Below are 15,333 nucleotides of genomic sequence, written 5' to 3'. Positions count from 1 at the left end.
GCGTTACACACCGGCCAGACAGAAGCTGCAGACGATAGTCTTCGAAACGTTCTGGATAGACGCATATGGACATCTCGAAGAAGTTCTATACGCTTCGGTAGACCCTCGTAATTGACTAAATTCGGGGCACACAGGGTCAAATCCGAATAGGTGATGGGCAAAAAGCAACTCCTGCAGATCTGTCGGTGTCTCACAGACAGATTTCCGGGGCAAGGGCATGCTCCAATGGCATCATTTTCCACGCGAACCATCGGCTCGTCATTCTGGTGCCCTGATGTTGAAACATACAGCTATTGCAACATGTGCCTGTAGTCGACGATGGCTTGTATGCTGGCTGCGTTCTAGAAGCACGGTCACACCAAGCTCGACCATATAGTCGTTTGTCCCGTTCGATTGCACTCTAGGCTGGTGAAATTGTGAAGACTGCTGTCAGCTTAGATCAAACGACATGACTGCAGCTGTCAGTTCTGTATTGACCGAGCTACTCTGCAGGTGCCCAGTGCTCAGGCCTGTGACTACCAGGCCTGTGCAAGCCTGCATCGCCTGAACGTTCTGATACGAGCCTGGAGCCAAGAGCACAGATCTGCATCCTGCGGACCGGAGGTTAGCTAAGGGCCAGCTGCACCTGTACGACTGATTCGTTACATGGCTCGTGTGACGTGCTCGACACGCACAATCTGATATCGAAATGGCTGGGAGAACGCTGAGTGTTAGGTTTGATGCCGATGTTCCAGCTCTCCACAGTGCGAGGGGCGCCGTCATGCTGATAACGAGTCAAGGGCTCGAGAGGCGGCAGAGGTAGCATAGTCTGTAGCAAAAACAGGGACTCGACAAGCACCAGATCCAATCGAACGCGAAGAACGCGCTTTTCGGTAGGGCCAGGTACCCATGCGTGAAAAAGCGTAAATAAAAGTAGAGCGTACCTGAGGTAAGCCGAAGGGGAAAGTGTGCGAATTGAGGTCACCACTGACCCGTTGGTGGGCTGCGAGTTGCCCGCCAGCGAAACCATCTTCGGTCAGAGGTCTCCAGACTGCAGGTTTGAGCTGCAATCGGGACTTCGTTCCTGGAGCATGCTGCATGTGTAGCAGATTGCACAAGATGACCAGCGATGTGGTGGAATGTCTGCCTCAAGATATCTGAAGGTGAACAATAATCGTAGCAGAAGCGTCGTGCAGATGAAACCCTGATATGGGCATGACAGGCGTCGAGGCGTACCTAGAAGATTGGGAACCAGGCAATCCAAAAGAACCATCTCAATACCGGGACTGGGGTCTTGCCTGTTTGTCTTTCGGCTAACCCCTGCACTTGGCAGTTACGCCAATCAACCGCTCCTTCCTGACCTGCTGCCAGCAGGACTCCAGCAAGCAGCTGTGCTCGCCTGGCCTACCATGCTTCCCACCATCTGCTCATCTTCACATCCTACCTATACCCATCATCCTCTCCTTATCCCCTCTTGACCACTTCTTCAACCCGCCGAGAAGACCCTCATCCCAGGTCTTCCTCTATCTGATCCTCTCCTCCAGTCGTTGTCCTAGCCAAGGTGAACTGCCAATCCTATCGGGATAAAGGTTACCTTCGACGGTCACGACCTCTCCTCCTTCAACCGTCCTCTGCCATTCGAGCCTTATACCGTCGAATCTGTCTGAGCGAGATCTGTAATATTTTCTGTCTTCAAGCAACACGTCATCTCTCTTTGCAGGCTCTCCGGTTAGCTGTCTGCCTGCTCCTTGTTGCTGCTGTGCCAGAGAATTTTGCTAGGTAAGAGCCAATCTTCCTCTCAGTCACGTAACTTCTTCACCATGCTGGACTGGACTCGACTTCGCCGGAACGATCTTGACGACCACTCCACGATCTGCTGCACGGTTCGAATATGCTCCCTGGCAACTGCACGTACCTAATAGCTCGATATCCTCGTGCCCTTGACTCCTTCGGTGGTCGAGATGTGGAAGAGGAGATGAAGGCATGCGAGCAAAGGCACAAAATACTGGAGAAGATGACGGCTGGACGAATAGGACGAATTTTGAACAAGCTCGACTTCAACAGGGTATCAAGGGGTTAAGATCCAGCCTTTAAGCATAGACGCCTACCGTGGATCCTCAACGCCTTTTCAGTGAATTACAAGCACGCTCATCGCTGAGCTCCGGCCACTTTGACTCTGCAAGGATGTCGTCGACTGCTGTCATTCACGACTCCCCGCCAACCTCTTCGTGATAATAAGCACTGGGCATACCACTTCGCAAGACGTCCACAGAACTCTATAATTTGACCCATTCCCTCACTCAAGAGGCCATCCTGCACAAGTGCAAGCAATCGACTAACAGCCCGTCTTATCAGAATCCCTCGACGCCAGAATCTTAGCTCTCATCAGGCTCAGTGCTCACGATTGGTAATATACCACCTGGCCTAACACAATATTCACTCCTGTACGAGTATATTGTGCTCCAGAATAGTAAGCGTTCCAGCAGTCTTGCAATTTCCTATGGTGGCTGATTCTCATCGTCCAGAGCTCAAATATTCCGAGGTGTCGGTGCAGCTAATAAGCTTGCATTCTTCGCCCTGAATCCGAGCTCTATCGAAGTGGAGGCGTTCACTCGACCTTCATCTCCCCAACCCTCGTCCTGGTCATTCTCCGGCCCAGATGAGCTGATCCCATCTCCTCAAACTCTCTGACGTCGTTCCATTCTTCCCCCTGTACGGCAGGTACGTGCCTTTGCGATCCCATTTCGACCATGAGCTGATCCATAATTTAGTCACTCGCACGCCGTTTCATTAATCCAGGACCTGGCCACCTCCAGATCTACATCACCACACTAGTCACTCATTCAAGACACACTCATTTGACAACACACCGTCCAACGACAGTCATTCATTCAAAGTCCGTCGCCCTTTAAATCGAACGCTCCTTCGACCCTTGCCAAGCTCATCACCAATATACAACACAAACCACTCGACAACAAGATGTCTTTCACAAGAGTAACCTCGTTCGGATCCAACGACAGCGGCTATGAGAGTGGAGAGTCTGCGGATATCATCGAAGCACATTCACGAGCGAAGCAGCAGGAGCACGCAAGAGAAGTTTCTCGTCAACGCCAATCAATACTCGCTAAGGAACTATCCCGACAAGACTCCGACGAGTATGGACAAGACATGCTGGAGCACATGCTTCGCATGGATGCAGAGAGTTTACCTGACGTTGACTCTATCGACATCCAGACTGAGATACAGTGGTTCATGCGGCCATACCTACTCGACTTCCTTGTCGAGGCTCATTCCGCCTTCCAACTACTTCCCGAAACACTGTTCTTGACTATCAACTTACTCGACCGATACTGCTCGAAGCGTGTAGTGTACAAGCGTCACTACCAACTTGTTGGCTGTGCAGCTCTACTGATCGCAGCCAAATACGGAGACAAGAAGGAGAAGGTGCCCACGATCAAGGAATTGAAGTCGATGTGCTGTTCGCTTTACGACGATGACATGTTTCTTCAGATGGAGTGGCACGTGCTCTCGACTCTGGGCTGGAGCATTGGTCATCCCACCGCCGACGCCTTTCTTAAGATGGCCATGAAGGACTCTGTACCCGACCCAGAAGTGGAGAGTCTGACACTGTATATCCTCGAGATCGCTCTATACCACCGCGAATTCGTGTCTAGACATTCGTCGTCCCTCGCTCTGTCCGCGCTGGCCCTTGCCCGAGACATCTACCGAAGGCCACAGATCCGACAAGTGGATTGGGCACATCAGTACGACAGGACAATCTTCGCTGATTTGTCTGCAAAGCTGGGCGAGCCGTCCAACATTCTCTCTCGCAAATATTCCTCAGCAAGACACTTCAACGTCTCTTCGGTGGTATCATCCTACGTCATGCACAAAGCAATGATGGCAAGGGCACCACCGACACCAGTGTACGATCTGACACCTCCCGCCTTCTCGAAGGGGAACAGCACTGGCTACTTCAATGCTTTCTCTACCCCACAGAAGAACCAGGTGACCGCTGTTTCTGCTCACGGTCTCTACACTCCCCCAATCACGCCTGACGAGGGAGTGCCAAAACACGCTTTCATGCCCCCAACGCCCACACCCACAGGTCCACAACAATTTGAGTTCACTGGTCTTCCACAGTACCACAACGGCTCGCAGTGGAATTTTGGAGCGTACTAGGCCAAAAGCTCGTTGATCGCTGGACGACACACGGTCACTGGAGTGGCCTCTCAACAATACCGCTTCGATACCCCTGTATCATCGGAATTTCTATTCATGTCTATCTGATTTAGATGCATCGCAAGCGACAGTCGTTAATTTAAGATGGAGCGAAATCCGAATCTAATTCCAAAAAGTATGTCGATTTATCCGCTCGCCTGTGCACATGGAGCCCGAGGATGGCTCTACATATGAAAGAGGTTGTCTGAGCAAAGACCCGTTCCCACAAAATTGACTGATATCGGCGTGGAGGAAATCTACTATTTCTATTCTAGACGGAATGCGAGGATGGGCTGCGAGCAATTCAAAGTGTTGATTGTTCCAGCGTGCGAGCAGGACAGAACAGCGAAAGAGCATGGCAGAGAGCTGTGCCACATGCAAGACGTGGAGCATGATCTCGTCACAGCGGTTGCCGGTATAGGTTGCTCGGGGTGTATTCTAGATAGCGGTCAGATGTATCATCTGATCAACCAAATCTACAATGGTACAAAACTTTACCACCAAAGCAGTCGAAGACGTTGCTGGCTCATCTTGCCAACCTCGCTGGCAGTGGCACTTGGGTGATCACGTGCTTCATTCGCGGTGACGAAGTTTTTGACATCGCCTCACACATACCTCATTTCCTCTTCGTCTCCCTGCAGCGCCGAGAACACGCTTTGGTCACCGCCATGCGCTAAGCTGGAATCACTAAATTCAAAGCACGGTTCTTCTGCTAGTGGCGTGAGTCGTGTTAAGCTTGTATCGCATTCCGAGTGGAAATCACTCACGAGTGGTCGCCTATCTCGCGGACTTTGCAGACGTCCTCGATCAGAATTCGTCACCGAATCCTCGAGGAGAGTGTGCCTCATCAGTTACATGCCTGCGAGTTGAGAGGTTCACTACCTAGCCACTTGTACCCGCATTTCCTGGCTTTTCCTTGTGCGTATCGTGAACACATGCACGTGAAGAGGGCTCGTCACCGCATCAGAACATATCAATGTGCCTCAACCTTGCCAAACAGTGGCTTCGGAAGTTCAGCGAACCTCGAGACGCTTCTTGGATCTCTCCGAGATCAGTTCTCGAAATGGAGCAGCTCGAAACAGACAGTGCCGATTCTCGGAGACGAGTTGGGGAAGAGTCCGGGGAGTTGCCTCGGAGCTGGAAGTCGACTGATTCAAGTTCAAGACGCTTGTCCAGTCCCTTCGCGCTTTCGTTGCTCGAGAATCGTGATGCAAATGCTTATGACGACCACTCTGCCTACTTAATCCAAGTCATTGCTGCATGGGTACCGGCCTTGCGCGTTTTCTCGAGCATATCACTCAGGGTAACGCTACCAAGAGTCCCAATACAATGAAGTGTGTACGAGCTGTACGACCAGCGTATAAGATCAGCAATGCCCCTATAATCCTAAGAAGCAGATTCTCGTCAGCAGCAAAGTTACAGCAAACCGATCCTCAGGCTGTAGCGGACAGTTTTTTGTCCAAATTCGCAAATGGCAAGACCTTTTCGCGCAAGCAGCTGCTTGATGCAAATCAACTTCGACTGTTTTCTTTGACACTGGACCGACCCCATCTCTGGCCGGGTTCATCATTGTTGGCTAAAAGTCTCGAAGAAGCCGAACCTGCTCAAGGAACACCAATTCCACCTGCGTATCACTGGATTTATTTCACACCTGCACAGCTCCCGGGCATTCTCGGGTTAGATGGCACGGATGCGTCGTTCAACCGGATGCACCATTTACGGCGCATGTGGGCTGGGGGGTCCGTGGAGTGGCCAGGGGCGGATCCTGCCAGCGCACAAAACCACTTCCTGCAGGTCGGCGATACTGTCACAGAAACGACCAAGCTCTTAAGTTGTGTGCCCAAGGTGATGAAGGATGGCAACGCTATGTTAGTCGTGGGAGTTGAAAAGGAGTACCACGACAGCAAGGGCAATCTATGCCTAATCGACCGTCGCAACTGGGTCTTCCGAGAGGCATTGGATCCATCCAAACCGGCGACTAGCCCAAAGAAACCAACGGAACTCTCTCAAGCAGAACTTGACGAACGAGATCAGGGTAAAATCGTTCGAGAATATAACCGGGACGAGCTGCAGCTGTTCCGTATGTCAGCCTTGACATTCAACGGTCACCGCATCCACTACGATAAGCCGTGGGCGACCGAAGTTGAAGGGCATCGCAATATCGTTGTGCACGGGCCACTAAACCTGATCGCCATGCTCGATTTGTGGCGGGACGAGAGTGTCAAGCAAGGATTAGGCAAGACCAGAGACGAGATCATATATCCCCGCAAGGTTGACTATCGCGCAACCAGTCCTGTCTACGCAGGGGAACCATACAGGGTGCTACTGGATGCCGGAACTCTAGGCCAGCATACTGATGCGCAGGTTGAAGTGCGGTCTAACGACGGCACCAAATGCATGAAGGGCACTGTATCCACTTGGCAAGGATGAGGATGACGAGAGATGAGATCTGTTTGTGTGCATTTCTAGTGCCTGTGCACAAGCTTGCCAGCAACTCCTGCTAATCAAGCAGTGCACAGCGCTGTAACACTACTCTGCGCAATTGTTGAGATTGCGTCTGATTCACACGGGTTGCATTGCCTCCCTCTTCTCTATCTCCTGCTCCCCTTTCACGAGCCCGGTGGCCACATTGAGAGAGCGGTGGCATCTCCGTCCGCCTATAGGCTTGTCTCCTGGTTACGCGATTGATCGATGCGATGCGAGCACTAGACTAGCATCTATTTTGGCTCTTCTTCGGCAAAAGATCTTGCAGCCGTTGCCTCTTTTCCTGATGCTGCTTACATGGCATCTGGGACCTCCTCGGGATCAAGAGTAGATGCTGGGAGTGGGGCGGCGTCCTTTCTGCAACGCTGCTAGATACAAAGAGCTAATCCAGTCCCTTGACCGGCGAGATTCAGGTTGGGGTTTGTTGAGCATCCCGAGCTTCCTGGACGAAGCCCTGAAAGATCGAATTTGGGGGCCCCGCCCAAGCCAAGCAGCGAACTAATCCACATTTCATCATACCGCGGGTGCCCCAACTTCCGCAGACTCTTCAATCTCGCAATCGCATCAATTCGCATACGCACCTCACAACCTCACACACAGCAAGAGATGCGACTTGCAAACCATGTAGGGAGACCCGCTGCCTCGTCAGCATGATCCCTCCCACTCCTTCCCTCACCGTCGCGCCAGACGCTTCTGCGGAGCTATTGTTGCACCTCGGCAAACCTTTTGTGCAGTTTCCGAGATTCAGCATTCTCGATATCCAACGCGAAGTCGATGTCGAGGGCCTCCCACTCCCCTTCTCACACTGGCTGCAAAACCGGTTGCAGACGGGGCAGCCTTTCGTGATCTCCGACTTTGACAAGCTTGATTCGTGGCCGAAGGGCAATCCTAGTGATGGCCAGCAGCCAGGATTTGGGATCGAGAGGCTGATCGAGTTGAGCACAAAGAAGAATATACCTATACGGAATTGCAGTACGGGCAGGGACTTGTCGTTCACGTTGAGGAAGTTTGCGGACAGTGCGCGACAGAATCTTCAGGAGTTCCAAAATCTATATGCGAGGGATCTGCCTTGTCCGAGAGAATGGCTGGACCAGTGCGAGGAGGTGCTGCCGACAGAGGTGCAGTGGAGTGGAAGACTGGATCTTTTCCAATGGCTGCCGCCATGTGCGCGCAGTGAGGTGATGATGGCATATGTTGGGTCAGAGGGGAGCAGCAGTGGTTTCCACAGATGCTTTTCAAGCACCGTGGCATTGAATCTTTTGGTTGAGGTGGCAGACGATGAGAGGCCGGTCGTTTGCATAGGCACAGACTTCGACTCTCAGAAGAAGTACGACGCTTTTCTCTCGGCGAAAGGAGTGAGTCCACACCTGGACTGGTACAACTTGAGTACGGACGAGATGCTCAAGGTCGACTTTCCACTGTATGCATACAACCAAAAGGTGGGCGACTTGGTCTTGTTCCCACCTGCAACAGCACACCAGATCTGGAATCCAAGCACCTTGTGCACGAAAATGGTTTGGAACATCCTGCATCCGCTGTCACTCGAGGTGGGCTTTCAGAATGTCCAGCCTAGCTTTAACAGGCTGTGCCATCCAGATCTGGCCAGGACGAACCTGAGTTTGGCGTGCGCGATGATGTCGCTTCTACAGGACGACCAGAATCTGCGTTCTGAACAGGCACTGGCTCTTCCTCCGGACCTGCCATTGCTGTCAAGATTATTTAAGCAGATGGTGCACGATGAACACATCGACTCTCCAGTGGCTACACCGATCAGCGTAGTTACGCTACAGCCCACGGTTATCGCGACCTGCAATTTCTGTAGCACGGCTATTTGGAACCGGCATGTGAGATGCACGCAGTGCACTGATTTTGATCTATGTCTTTTGTGCTATCTCAATGGCCGATCGTGTGAGCAATCGCACGCTTACGCTTGGGCGGAGATTGTGCCTCCCGAGCAATGTACGAGAATCCTCAATCGAGCGCGAGAGATTCTGGGCTTCCAGCCCGAGGAGCATGTTCAAGAGACAGGCAAGAAAACCCTGGGTACAGCGGTAAACGATCTTATGCTCGCAAGGCAGTCGCAGACGTCACGCTTGTGCCACCTGTGTCGGATAGACCATCCCGAGTGGAAGGGACGACGCTGCGACAAATGTACAGCGTTCTTCTGCTACCGAGGTCTGTTTCGGCATTTCGACATCAACCCCGGAGATGTGATCCGGCATAGCGGCCTATGGACGTGCCCGAAATGCAAGGAGCTGTGCAATTGTCGATGTTGTCATTTCGGTACTGCATATGTGAAGAGCGAGAAGCCCGCCAGCAAGCGGAGGGTCAAAGCTGCAGATCCGCGGGGCAAGAACGTCGGCTTTGCCGATAATGTGTTCGATCAGAAGCGAGGCAGGCGAGAGTCGCATCACTCCGAGAATGGTCATCTTTCTGGAGTCAGTCAGCTAGCTGGACGCAAGCGGCCTCTGGTTGCATCTTCGTCGATGACCAGTCCTGCAACGCCGATGCGCAAAATGGAGCTGCCGACGCCTGAGCCGGACATGTCTAGCCATGCCAAGTATCTGGAAGGCATAGATACATACTCGGCAATTCGACCAACCCTGTTACCCGGTGTCAAGAGCATCGCCGACGGCAGCATGATGATCAGCCACCAGATGATCGCAGCTCGAGGGTCAGCATCTCTCCTCGCCTTGGCTCGCTAGGCTCAAGCATTGGTCAGTCACAGGGTGATCGTGCAAATACTCTGCCACCTATCATCAACAACGGCGGCATGGGAATGGTGCGTCAATCGAGCTATGGCATGAGCAACGCTGCCGCAAACGGTGTCAACACCATGCCCAACACACCATTCCCACTACCGTCACCGCAAGGCGGGCCACCGCATTCCTCAACCCTAGCCCTTCTCAGAGAATCCATACACCCGGACACGAAGTCGCCGACAGCAATACTGGATGCCTCGATCAAGGAACTGGAGCTCCAAGCGAACCACTTGAAGAAGTATGAACAGGATTTTATTGAGTTGGGTCTAGAAGACAGCAGGAAAATGCTCAGAGACCAGGTGGAGGACTTGGAGGAGAAGATCAGAGTTAAGAAAAAAGAGAAGGGTAGGTTGTTGGTTGAAAGGCTACAAAGGGAAGGATATGGTGGTCTTGCAGCTGTTGTTGGGAAAGAAGCCGGCGTGGTGAGTGGTGCTGGTGATCCGGGGCCCGGGCACCTGGTCGGCCTAGGCGTTGGAAGTGGTGTCGTTGGGGGCTCGAATGGACACTGATGTTAAGCCCATGTGGTGGTTACGAAGACATGTCGGATACTTCATATTCGTTGCACTTATGGCGTAAGATCTGGATGCACAGGGCCAGACGTGGGAATTTATGGATGATGGAATTTCTTTGCTGTGTACATATACCCCAAGCGACGCCACTTCGCTGAGAAGAGCGCTAAAGATAATAATTGAGACCTGTGATGATGACAGGCTGTTCTTGATGCTCCGCCCAGAATCTGTCCATGACCCGATCACAGAGGGAAGTCGCAGACATTGTCCTTCTGTTACAGTCATTCAGAGGCGCGACGCAGACCGTACCGATCTTCACCTGTATCAGTCGAACTGCACACTTGCATACTTGAAACATCATCAAGCCACGACAACCTCAAATTGCCACGACTCATCATAGCATTTCAACACCAGCGATCTCATCTTGAAGCCCAGTCGGCCCGATTGGTCACCCCATCTTCGCCTCGGCTTTGGCCGCGCGGGCGTGCTCTGTGCCTATACAGAACATCCAGCCGAAATGCACACTCGGCGAAACTGATCGCCCAATTTGCGCAGTGTGCACTCTCGAACGGACTGAGATTGTCATGATGCAGCTTCAACGACACGATGGTACCGCCGAAATCGTTGTAAGACCACTCCCAAATTAGCTTCGATATCAACGATCTTGCGTTCTTCCGCTCCAAGTACGCCGACGTCATTAGAGCCTAAAGGCAAGCCTGAAGGAGGCTAGCCTCGTCGCCAATTTTTGAAAGCTGGGGGAGGAAAGATGGAGAAGGGAGCTCCAGGCGACGATCTTTGAGCTTGAGAGAGCTTCTTGATGCATTACAGAGCTTGCTTAGCAATGCCTACGGCCTAGAAATGAGCTTCAACAGGCCAGGGACCAGCGCTCGCCTCAAAAGCATTTGCGTGCGCCGTGTAGGTCTCTGGCGAACGACAAGCGAAAAGCTTTGCTCACCATGCAGGGAATGCGTGACCTTGACGACTCTTCTCGGGTTCGAAGAGTCGCTCGCCTGTTCTGGGCTTGCTGTGCGGAGCACGATACGAAGCTCCCGACCACCTGGACCGCTCGCTACAATTCCTTAGCGTTCTATGCTTGCAGTCAATGGTTGATCGAAGTTAAAAGCCACCGACACCTGACAGCCCCTCCCCTCCATGTCAAGTCATGACTCTGGGCGGTTCTGCGGAGATATGTAAGCTCCAGTAACCGATCTTGTGGGCTTGAGATGGGCTATCGTATCCTTAAAGAGTGAGCAGCTCATGACCTGCAAACGATACGACTATATATACACTTTCCTGTGCAGCCCTGCTCCGCCTACTGACTGTTCGCTTGACATAGCAGTGTCTCTTCTTTTCGTGCTGAAAAGCGTGCGATATAGGATCTAGTCATTTCAGCAGCGCAGAACCCTCAGCTCAGAACTTGTATAGCACGGTCCTCGGACCAAGTCGTCACTCGCGATGCCGAAGGCAGACGATCCGTTCTACAACCGGAAGCCAGTCCCTGGTGAGCAATCACAACGCAGCCACTCACAAGCTCTTGGTCCGCTGATGCGCTTCGTACAGATGAGTTTATCCGCGATGTCGGCCTCACCGGTCTTTCGAAGGAAGAGGAATACGACAACCGCGAGCGCAAGATGTCTGTCGATGGAGTAGACATTCGCAAATTCGGCAAGAAGTCGAGTTCTGGCTGGCACCCATCGGATGATCCGTACTATGGACGCAAGTCGGTCGACAGTTAGTAGCATCACGGTCTATGCCGCTCTGAATCATATACGCTGACTCACGTGACAGAGCACCATCTCGAAGGCGTCGGCGACACCGGATTGAGCGCAGAAGAAGAATACGACAATCGCGAGCGCAAAATGTCTGTCAACGGTGTAGACATTCGAAAATTTGGCAAGAGCGCAAGCTCCGGGTTCCACCCATCAGATGATCCGTACTACAGTCGGAAGTCGGTGGCTGGTGTGCACACCGCCGGTGTTGGCGAGACTTACAACACGCCTGCGGAAGATTTCGCTGTTCGTGAGCGGAAGATGAGTGCTGTCAACTTCAGCAGTGATCCCTTCCAGGTATGTCATCAATTCCTGGGCGAGCAATGAGCTCAATGTGGCTGACCACTCGACAGCTTGTCTCTGGGCGTGGAAACCGACAATCTGTGTCCGATCAGGGCGGTGCGGCAGCTGTAGCAAGCGCAGCGACCGAGCGTCGCCGATCATCTGCAATCGATCCAGCAGCTACCAAAGCCGCACAAGGAGCTCACTCTGGCTATGCGGGAGGAAACGGCCTGGCCCCGATCCAGAGTCGTATGGCGGATGAGGACGAGATCACAAGCAGCAGTGTCGCTGGTGGCAGCAGTACGAGCGGAGCTGGGGCAAATGGTAGTCATGGTCACGGTCACACAAATTTCTACGACGAGGTCACCAAGTCCACCAGCCATACCAGTGGTCGCAATGGTGCTGTTGACCACGAGGCCGATGGCGTCGCTCCTGACCAGAAAGTCTGAGACTCAAGAGCCATGTTGGACGAGAGTGGAAGTTTGGAGCAGAAGAGCGAGCACACGCGACACACCTGATGCCGAATCGATTGCTTGATACCCCAACAGACCGAGAACAGCAGCACCTGGCGTACGTAATTTGACATGAGTTTAGCTTGGTAACGATGATCCGTGTTTTGACCATTGACCTCGTTCTCCTGTGCACAGTCATCGGAAGTACAATATGTAACAGAGCACATTTGGAGGGCAGAAGCAACTATATTCGACGTTGCGCGAGTCGAATTATGCTCTCCGGCAAACCTGGCAGTCCTTGCCATGTCCGACCCTCGACCGTCTGAGGATCTTGCTGCACCAAGACCATCATCTGCATACAAGACTCGTCCTGGCAACTGTGCGGAACAGAACCCTGTTGCTGAGATACGGATGGTGACCCCGTCTCTGGAGCCTGTCAACCGGTCCGGTAAGGACGCGAGCAGCATCTCAGTGGTGACGTAGTCGGTAGCTCTCAGCATTCTCCAAGAACGACGATCCCCAAAATCAAGCAAACCGGCAACTTGCTCCTACCGCTGGCGGAGGCAGGTGGCGAGCGCGGACCCTTCCAAGATGGCGTCTCCTGCGGCAGGTGCGGCACGAATGTCCATACTGTAGGTGTCAAGCGCGTCTTGGTGTTCTTGTCGTCGCTCTCTCCGTGGTATTTGATTTCATCATCGCTGTTGCTTGTGCTTCTCAAAAGTCGTCCATTTGCCGCTCCTGTTTTGTTGCGTGTGTGCTGCTATCAGAAGAATAGGAAGTGGACATCCAAGCGCTGTGTATTATCTGTCTACCTGCTACTCGCCACCTGTGTACAGCAGCACATCCCGACGGGCCACAGCAGCTATCGCTCCGCCCACATCGTCTCACGTTATGCAGCACGATCCAGCAGCACCTCCGCTGCCACCCAAAATGGGCCGACACAGCATTGCCGCCTCCAGAGGTCTTCTCTTCTCTCTGGCAGCAAGCCTCTTCTTCCCTACAAGCATACTCGCCCAATCCTCAACGGGCACCTGCGGTCCCGCACCCTCCGGCTCCGTTCGCCCCGCCACCGCGCCCGGTTACAGCTGGCAAGTCGTCTCCTCGGGCCTACAAGACCCTCGTGGCATCACATTCGACTCCGAAGGCCGCTTGCTCGTGGTCGAGCGAGGCGCTGGCCGGGTGCGAGCTTATACATATCGGGAGGATGGGGACTGTGTGGTCGAGCAGTCGAGGGAGTATGTGACTGAGCAGGGGCCGGCATTGAATCATGGCATCGAGATTGATCGAGAGGGCGGGGTGTTGTATGCGAGTACGAACCAGGAGGTGCTGGCGTGGCAGTATGATGCGCAGGCGGGGACCGCGGCGGCTGGGGACAGTCGGACGGTGGTGGATGGGATGGGTGGTGGAGGGCATTCTACCAGGACGTTGTTGTTGACGAGGAAAGAGGGGCAGGCTGGTCACCTAGTGGTGAGCTTTGGCAGCATGGGAAACCTGGATGAGGTGGCAACGAGGAAGGACAGCGGAAGCAGCTCGGTTAAGGCCTTCGAGCTCGGGAACAACACCAACAACGCGCAGGCGTACGACTACCCGAGTACGGGCACGTTATTGGGTTGGGGTCTCCGGAATGAGGTAGGGGTCGCAGAGCACCCGAACTCTGGTGGTATCTGGGGCGTTGAGAATTCTGCGGATCAATTGAGTCGGTATGGGGTTGACGTGCACGACCACAACCCAGGAGAGGAGATGAACTTCTTGGGATACCTGAACGGGACCGAGACGCTTGAGCAGGGGAGCAACTTCGGGTATCCGTGGTGTTTCTCGGCTTGGGACGTCAGTGAGCTGCCTCAGAACGGCAATTTGACTGTTGGCACGCAGTTCGCCATCGACAGCAGCACTGCGCTTGGCGGGAACAGGACTGATGAATATTGTGCTGAGCAGACACGAAGCCGACTGGTATTTGAGAGCCACATGGCGCCGCTGGACCTCAAGTTCAATGATACAGGCAAGCAGGGGTGGATCAGCTTCCATGGTAGTTGGAACAGTCCTGATCCAGTAGGCTATAAATTGTCGTTGGTGGACTTCAGCGAGGGTGGTATGCCATTGGATAGCGAGACCAGCACGACTGCAGCGAAGGATGTCTTCTTCAACGAGGACATCTCCAGGTGCGATGCAAACTGTTTCCGCCCGGTCGCACTGGCGATTGACCACCAAGGAAGAATCTTCATGAGCAGTGACTCAACGGGTGAGATTTACATGATCAAGAAGGTGGAAGGTGGCAATGGTGGACCGACTGCCTCTGGCGCGCCGGCTGGGTCGACAGCCTCGCAGACTTCAAGTCCGAGTGGGACTTCGAGTGGTGGTAGCAGTTCGTCGACGCCCAGTGGGAACGGTTGTGGGCAGTTCGGTGTCTCGACATGGTGGATGATGGCTGTTCCTCTTGTCCTGGTGATTTTGGCATAGGCTGCTCGGCAGTAAACATGGTTACAGGATTGCCGTATCCTATATGCTAAAAGATGGAAAAGTAAGGTCATCAGCCTCGCCTACCTCGAGCGAATTTGAGCCAGTCACCACATCGTTCACGCCACGCAGGAGCTGATGACAGAGATCAGCACGTCAGCTACAGCAGAAGAGGAACATAGCACTCGAAAAAATCGCTACACGATATCCAGCCAGAGAGAATGTCGCATGTCTTCGTGGACTAATGCTAGGCAGGCATGCACTTGCTCGTCAGCTGCGGTAGATCAAAAGGACACACTTCTGGCAAGCACAATGAGAGAGCCCAAGGTAATTACTGCAGCAGCAACAAACAGTGAATGATGAGGCAAGTAGTGAATTCCTGTGCTTCCCTTTCCTACGTGACAGCAAATCTCCAGAATTC

The 15,333-nt window shown here is 53.2% G+C and overlaps 5 protein-coding genes across 5 annotated transcripts; all 5 read left to right on the top strand.

The window, feature by feature from the left end:
- Positions 1-2,958: 2,958 nt before the first annotated feature.
- AB675_433 (G1/S-specific cyclin CCN1) lies at positions 2,959-4,161 on the top strand (the record flags this gene model as incomplete). The annotated part of the gene is made up of 1 exon (XM_018144470.1): positions 2,959-4,161. The coding sequence occupies one exon, from the start codon at positions 2,959-2,961 to the stop codon at positions 4,159-4,161; it is 1,203 nt and encodes a 400-aa protein (XP_018005637.1).
- A 1,368-nt stretch (positions 4,162-5,529) lies between these two features.
- On the top strand, positions 5,530-6,630 carry AB675_432 (Mesaconyl-C(4)-CoA hydratase; the record flags this gene model as incomplete). Its single annotated transcript, XM_018144459.1, has 1 exon — positions 5,530-6,630. One exon carries the CDS (start codon positions 5,530-5,532, stop codon positions 6,628-6,630), a length of 1,101 nt encoding a protein of 366 aa, XP_018005925.1.
- A 704-nt stretch (positions 6,631-7,334) lies between these two features.
- Positions 7,335-9,955, top strand: AB675_431 (uncharacterized protein; the record flags this gene model as incomplete). The annotated part of the gene is made up of 2 exons (XM_018144449.1): positions 7,335-9,358; positions 9,397-9,955. The coding sequence occupies 2 exons, from the start codon at positions 7,335-7,337 to the stop codon at positions 9,953-9,955; spliced, it is 2,583 nt and encodes an 860-aa protein (XP_018005452.1).
- Positions 9,956-11,410: 1,455 nt separating this feature from the next.
- Positions 11,411-12,455, top strand: AB675_430 (uncharacterized protein; the record flags this gene model as incomplete). The annotated part of the gene is made up of 4 exons (XM_018144440.1): positions 11,411-11,456; positions 11,516-11,686; positions 11,744-12,021; positions 12,078-12,455. The coding sequence occupies 4 exons, from the start codon at positions 11,411-11,413 to the stop codon at positions 12,453-12,455; spliced, it is 873 nt and encodes a 290-aa protein (XP_018005359.1).
- A 933-nt stretch (positions 12,456-13,388) lies between these two features.
- On the top strand, positions 13,389-14,915 carry AB675_429 (uncharacterized protein; the record flags this gene model as incomplete). The annotated part of the gene is made up of 1 exon (XM_018144430.1): positions 13,389-14,915. One exon carries the CDS (start codon positions 13,389-13,391, stop codon positions 14,913-14,915), a length of 1,527 nt encoding a protein of 508 aa, XP_018005707.1.
- Positions 14,916-15,333: the final 418 nt, after the last annotated feature.

Source organism: Cyphellophora attinorum, assembly GCF_001299255.1.
Source record: "Cyphellophora attinorum strain CBS 131958 chromosome Unknown Contig1, whole genome shotgun sequence".
NCBI lineage: Eukaryota > Fungi > Ascomycota > Eurotiomycetes > Chaetothyriales > Cyphellophoraceae > Cyphellophora > Cyphellophora attinorum.
This window is presented reverse-complemented; position numbering and strand designations above follow the sequence as displayed.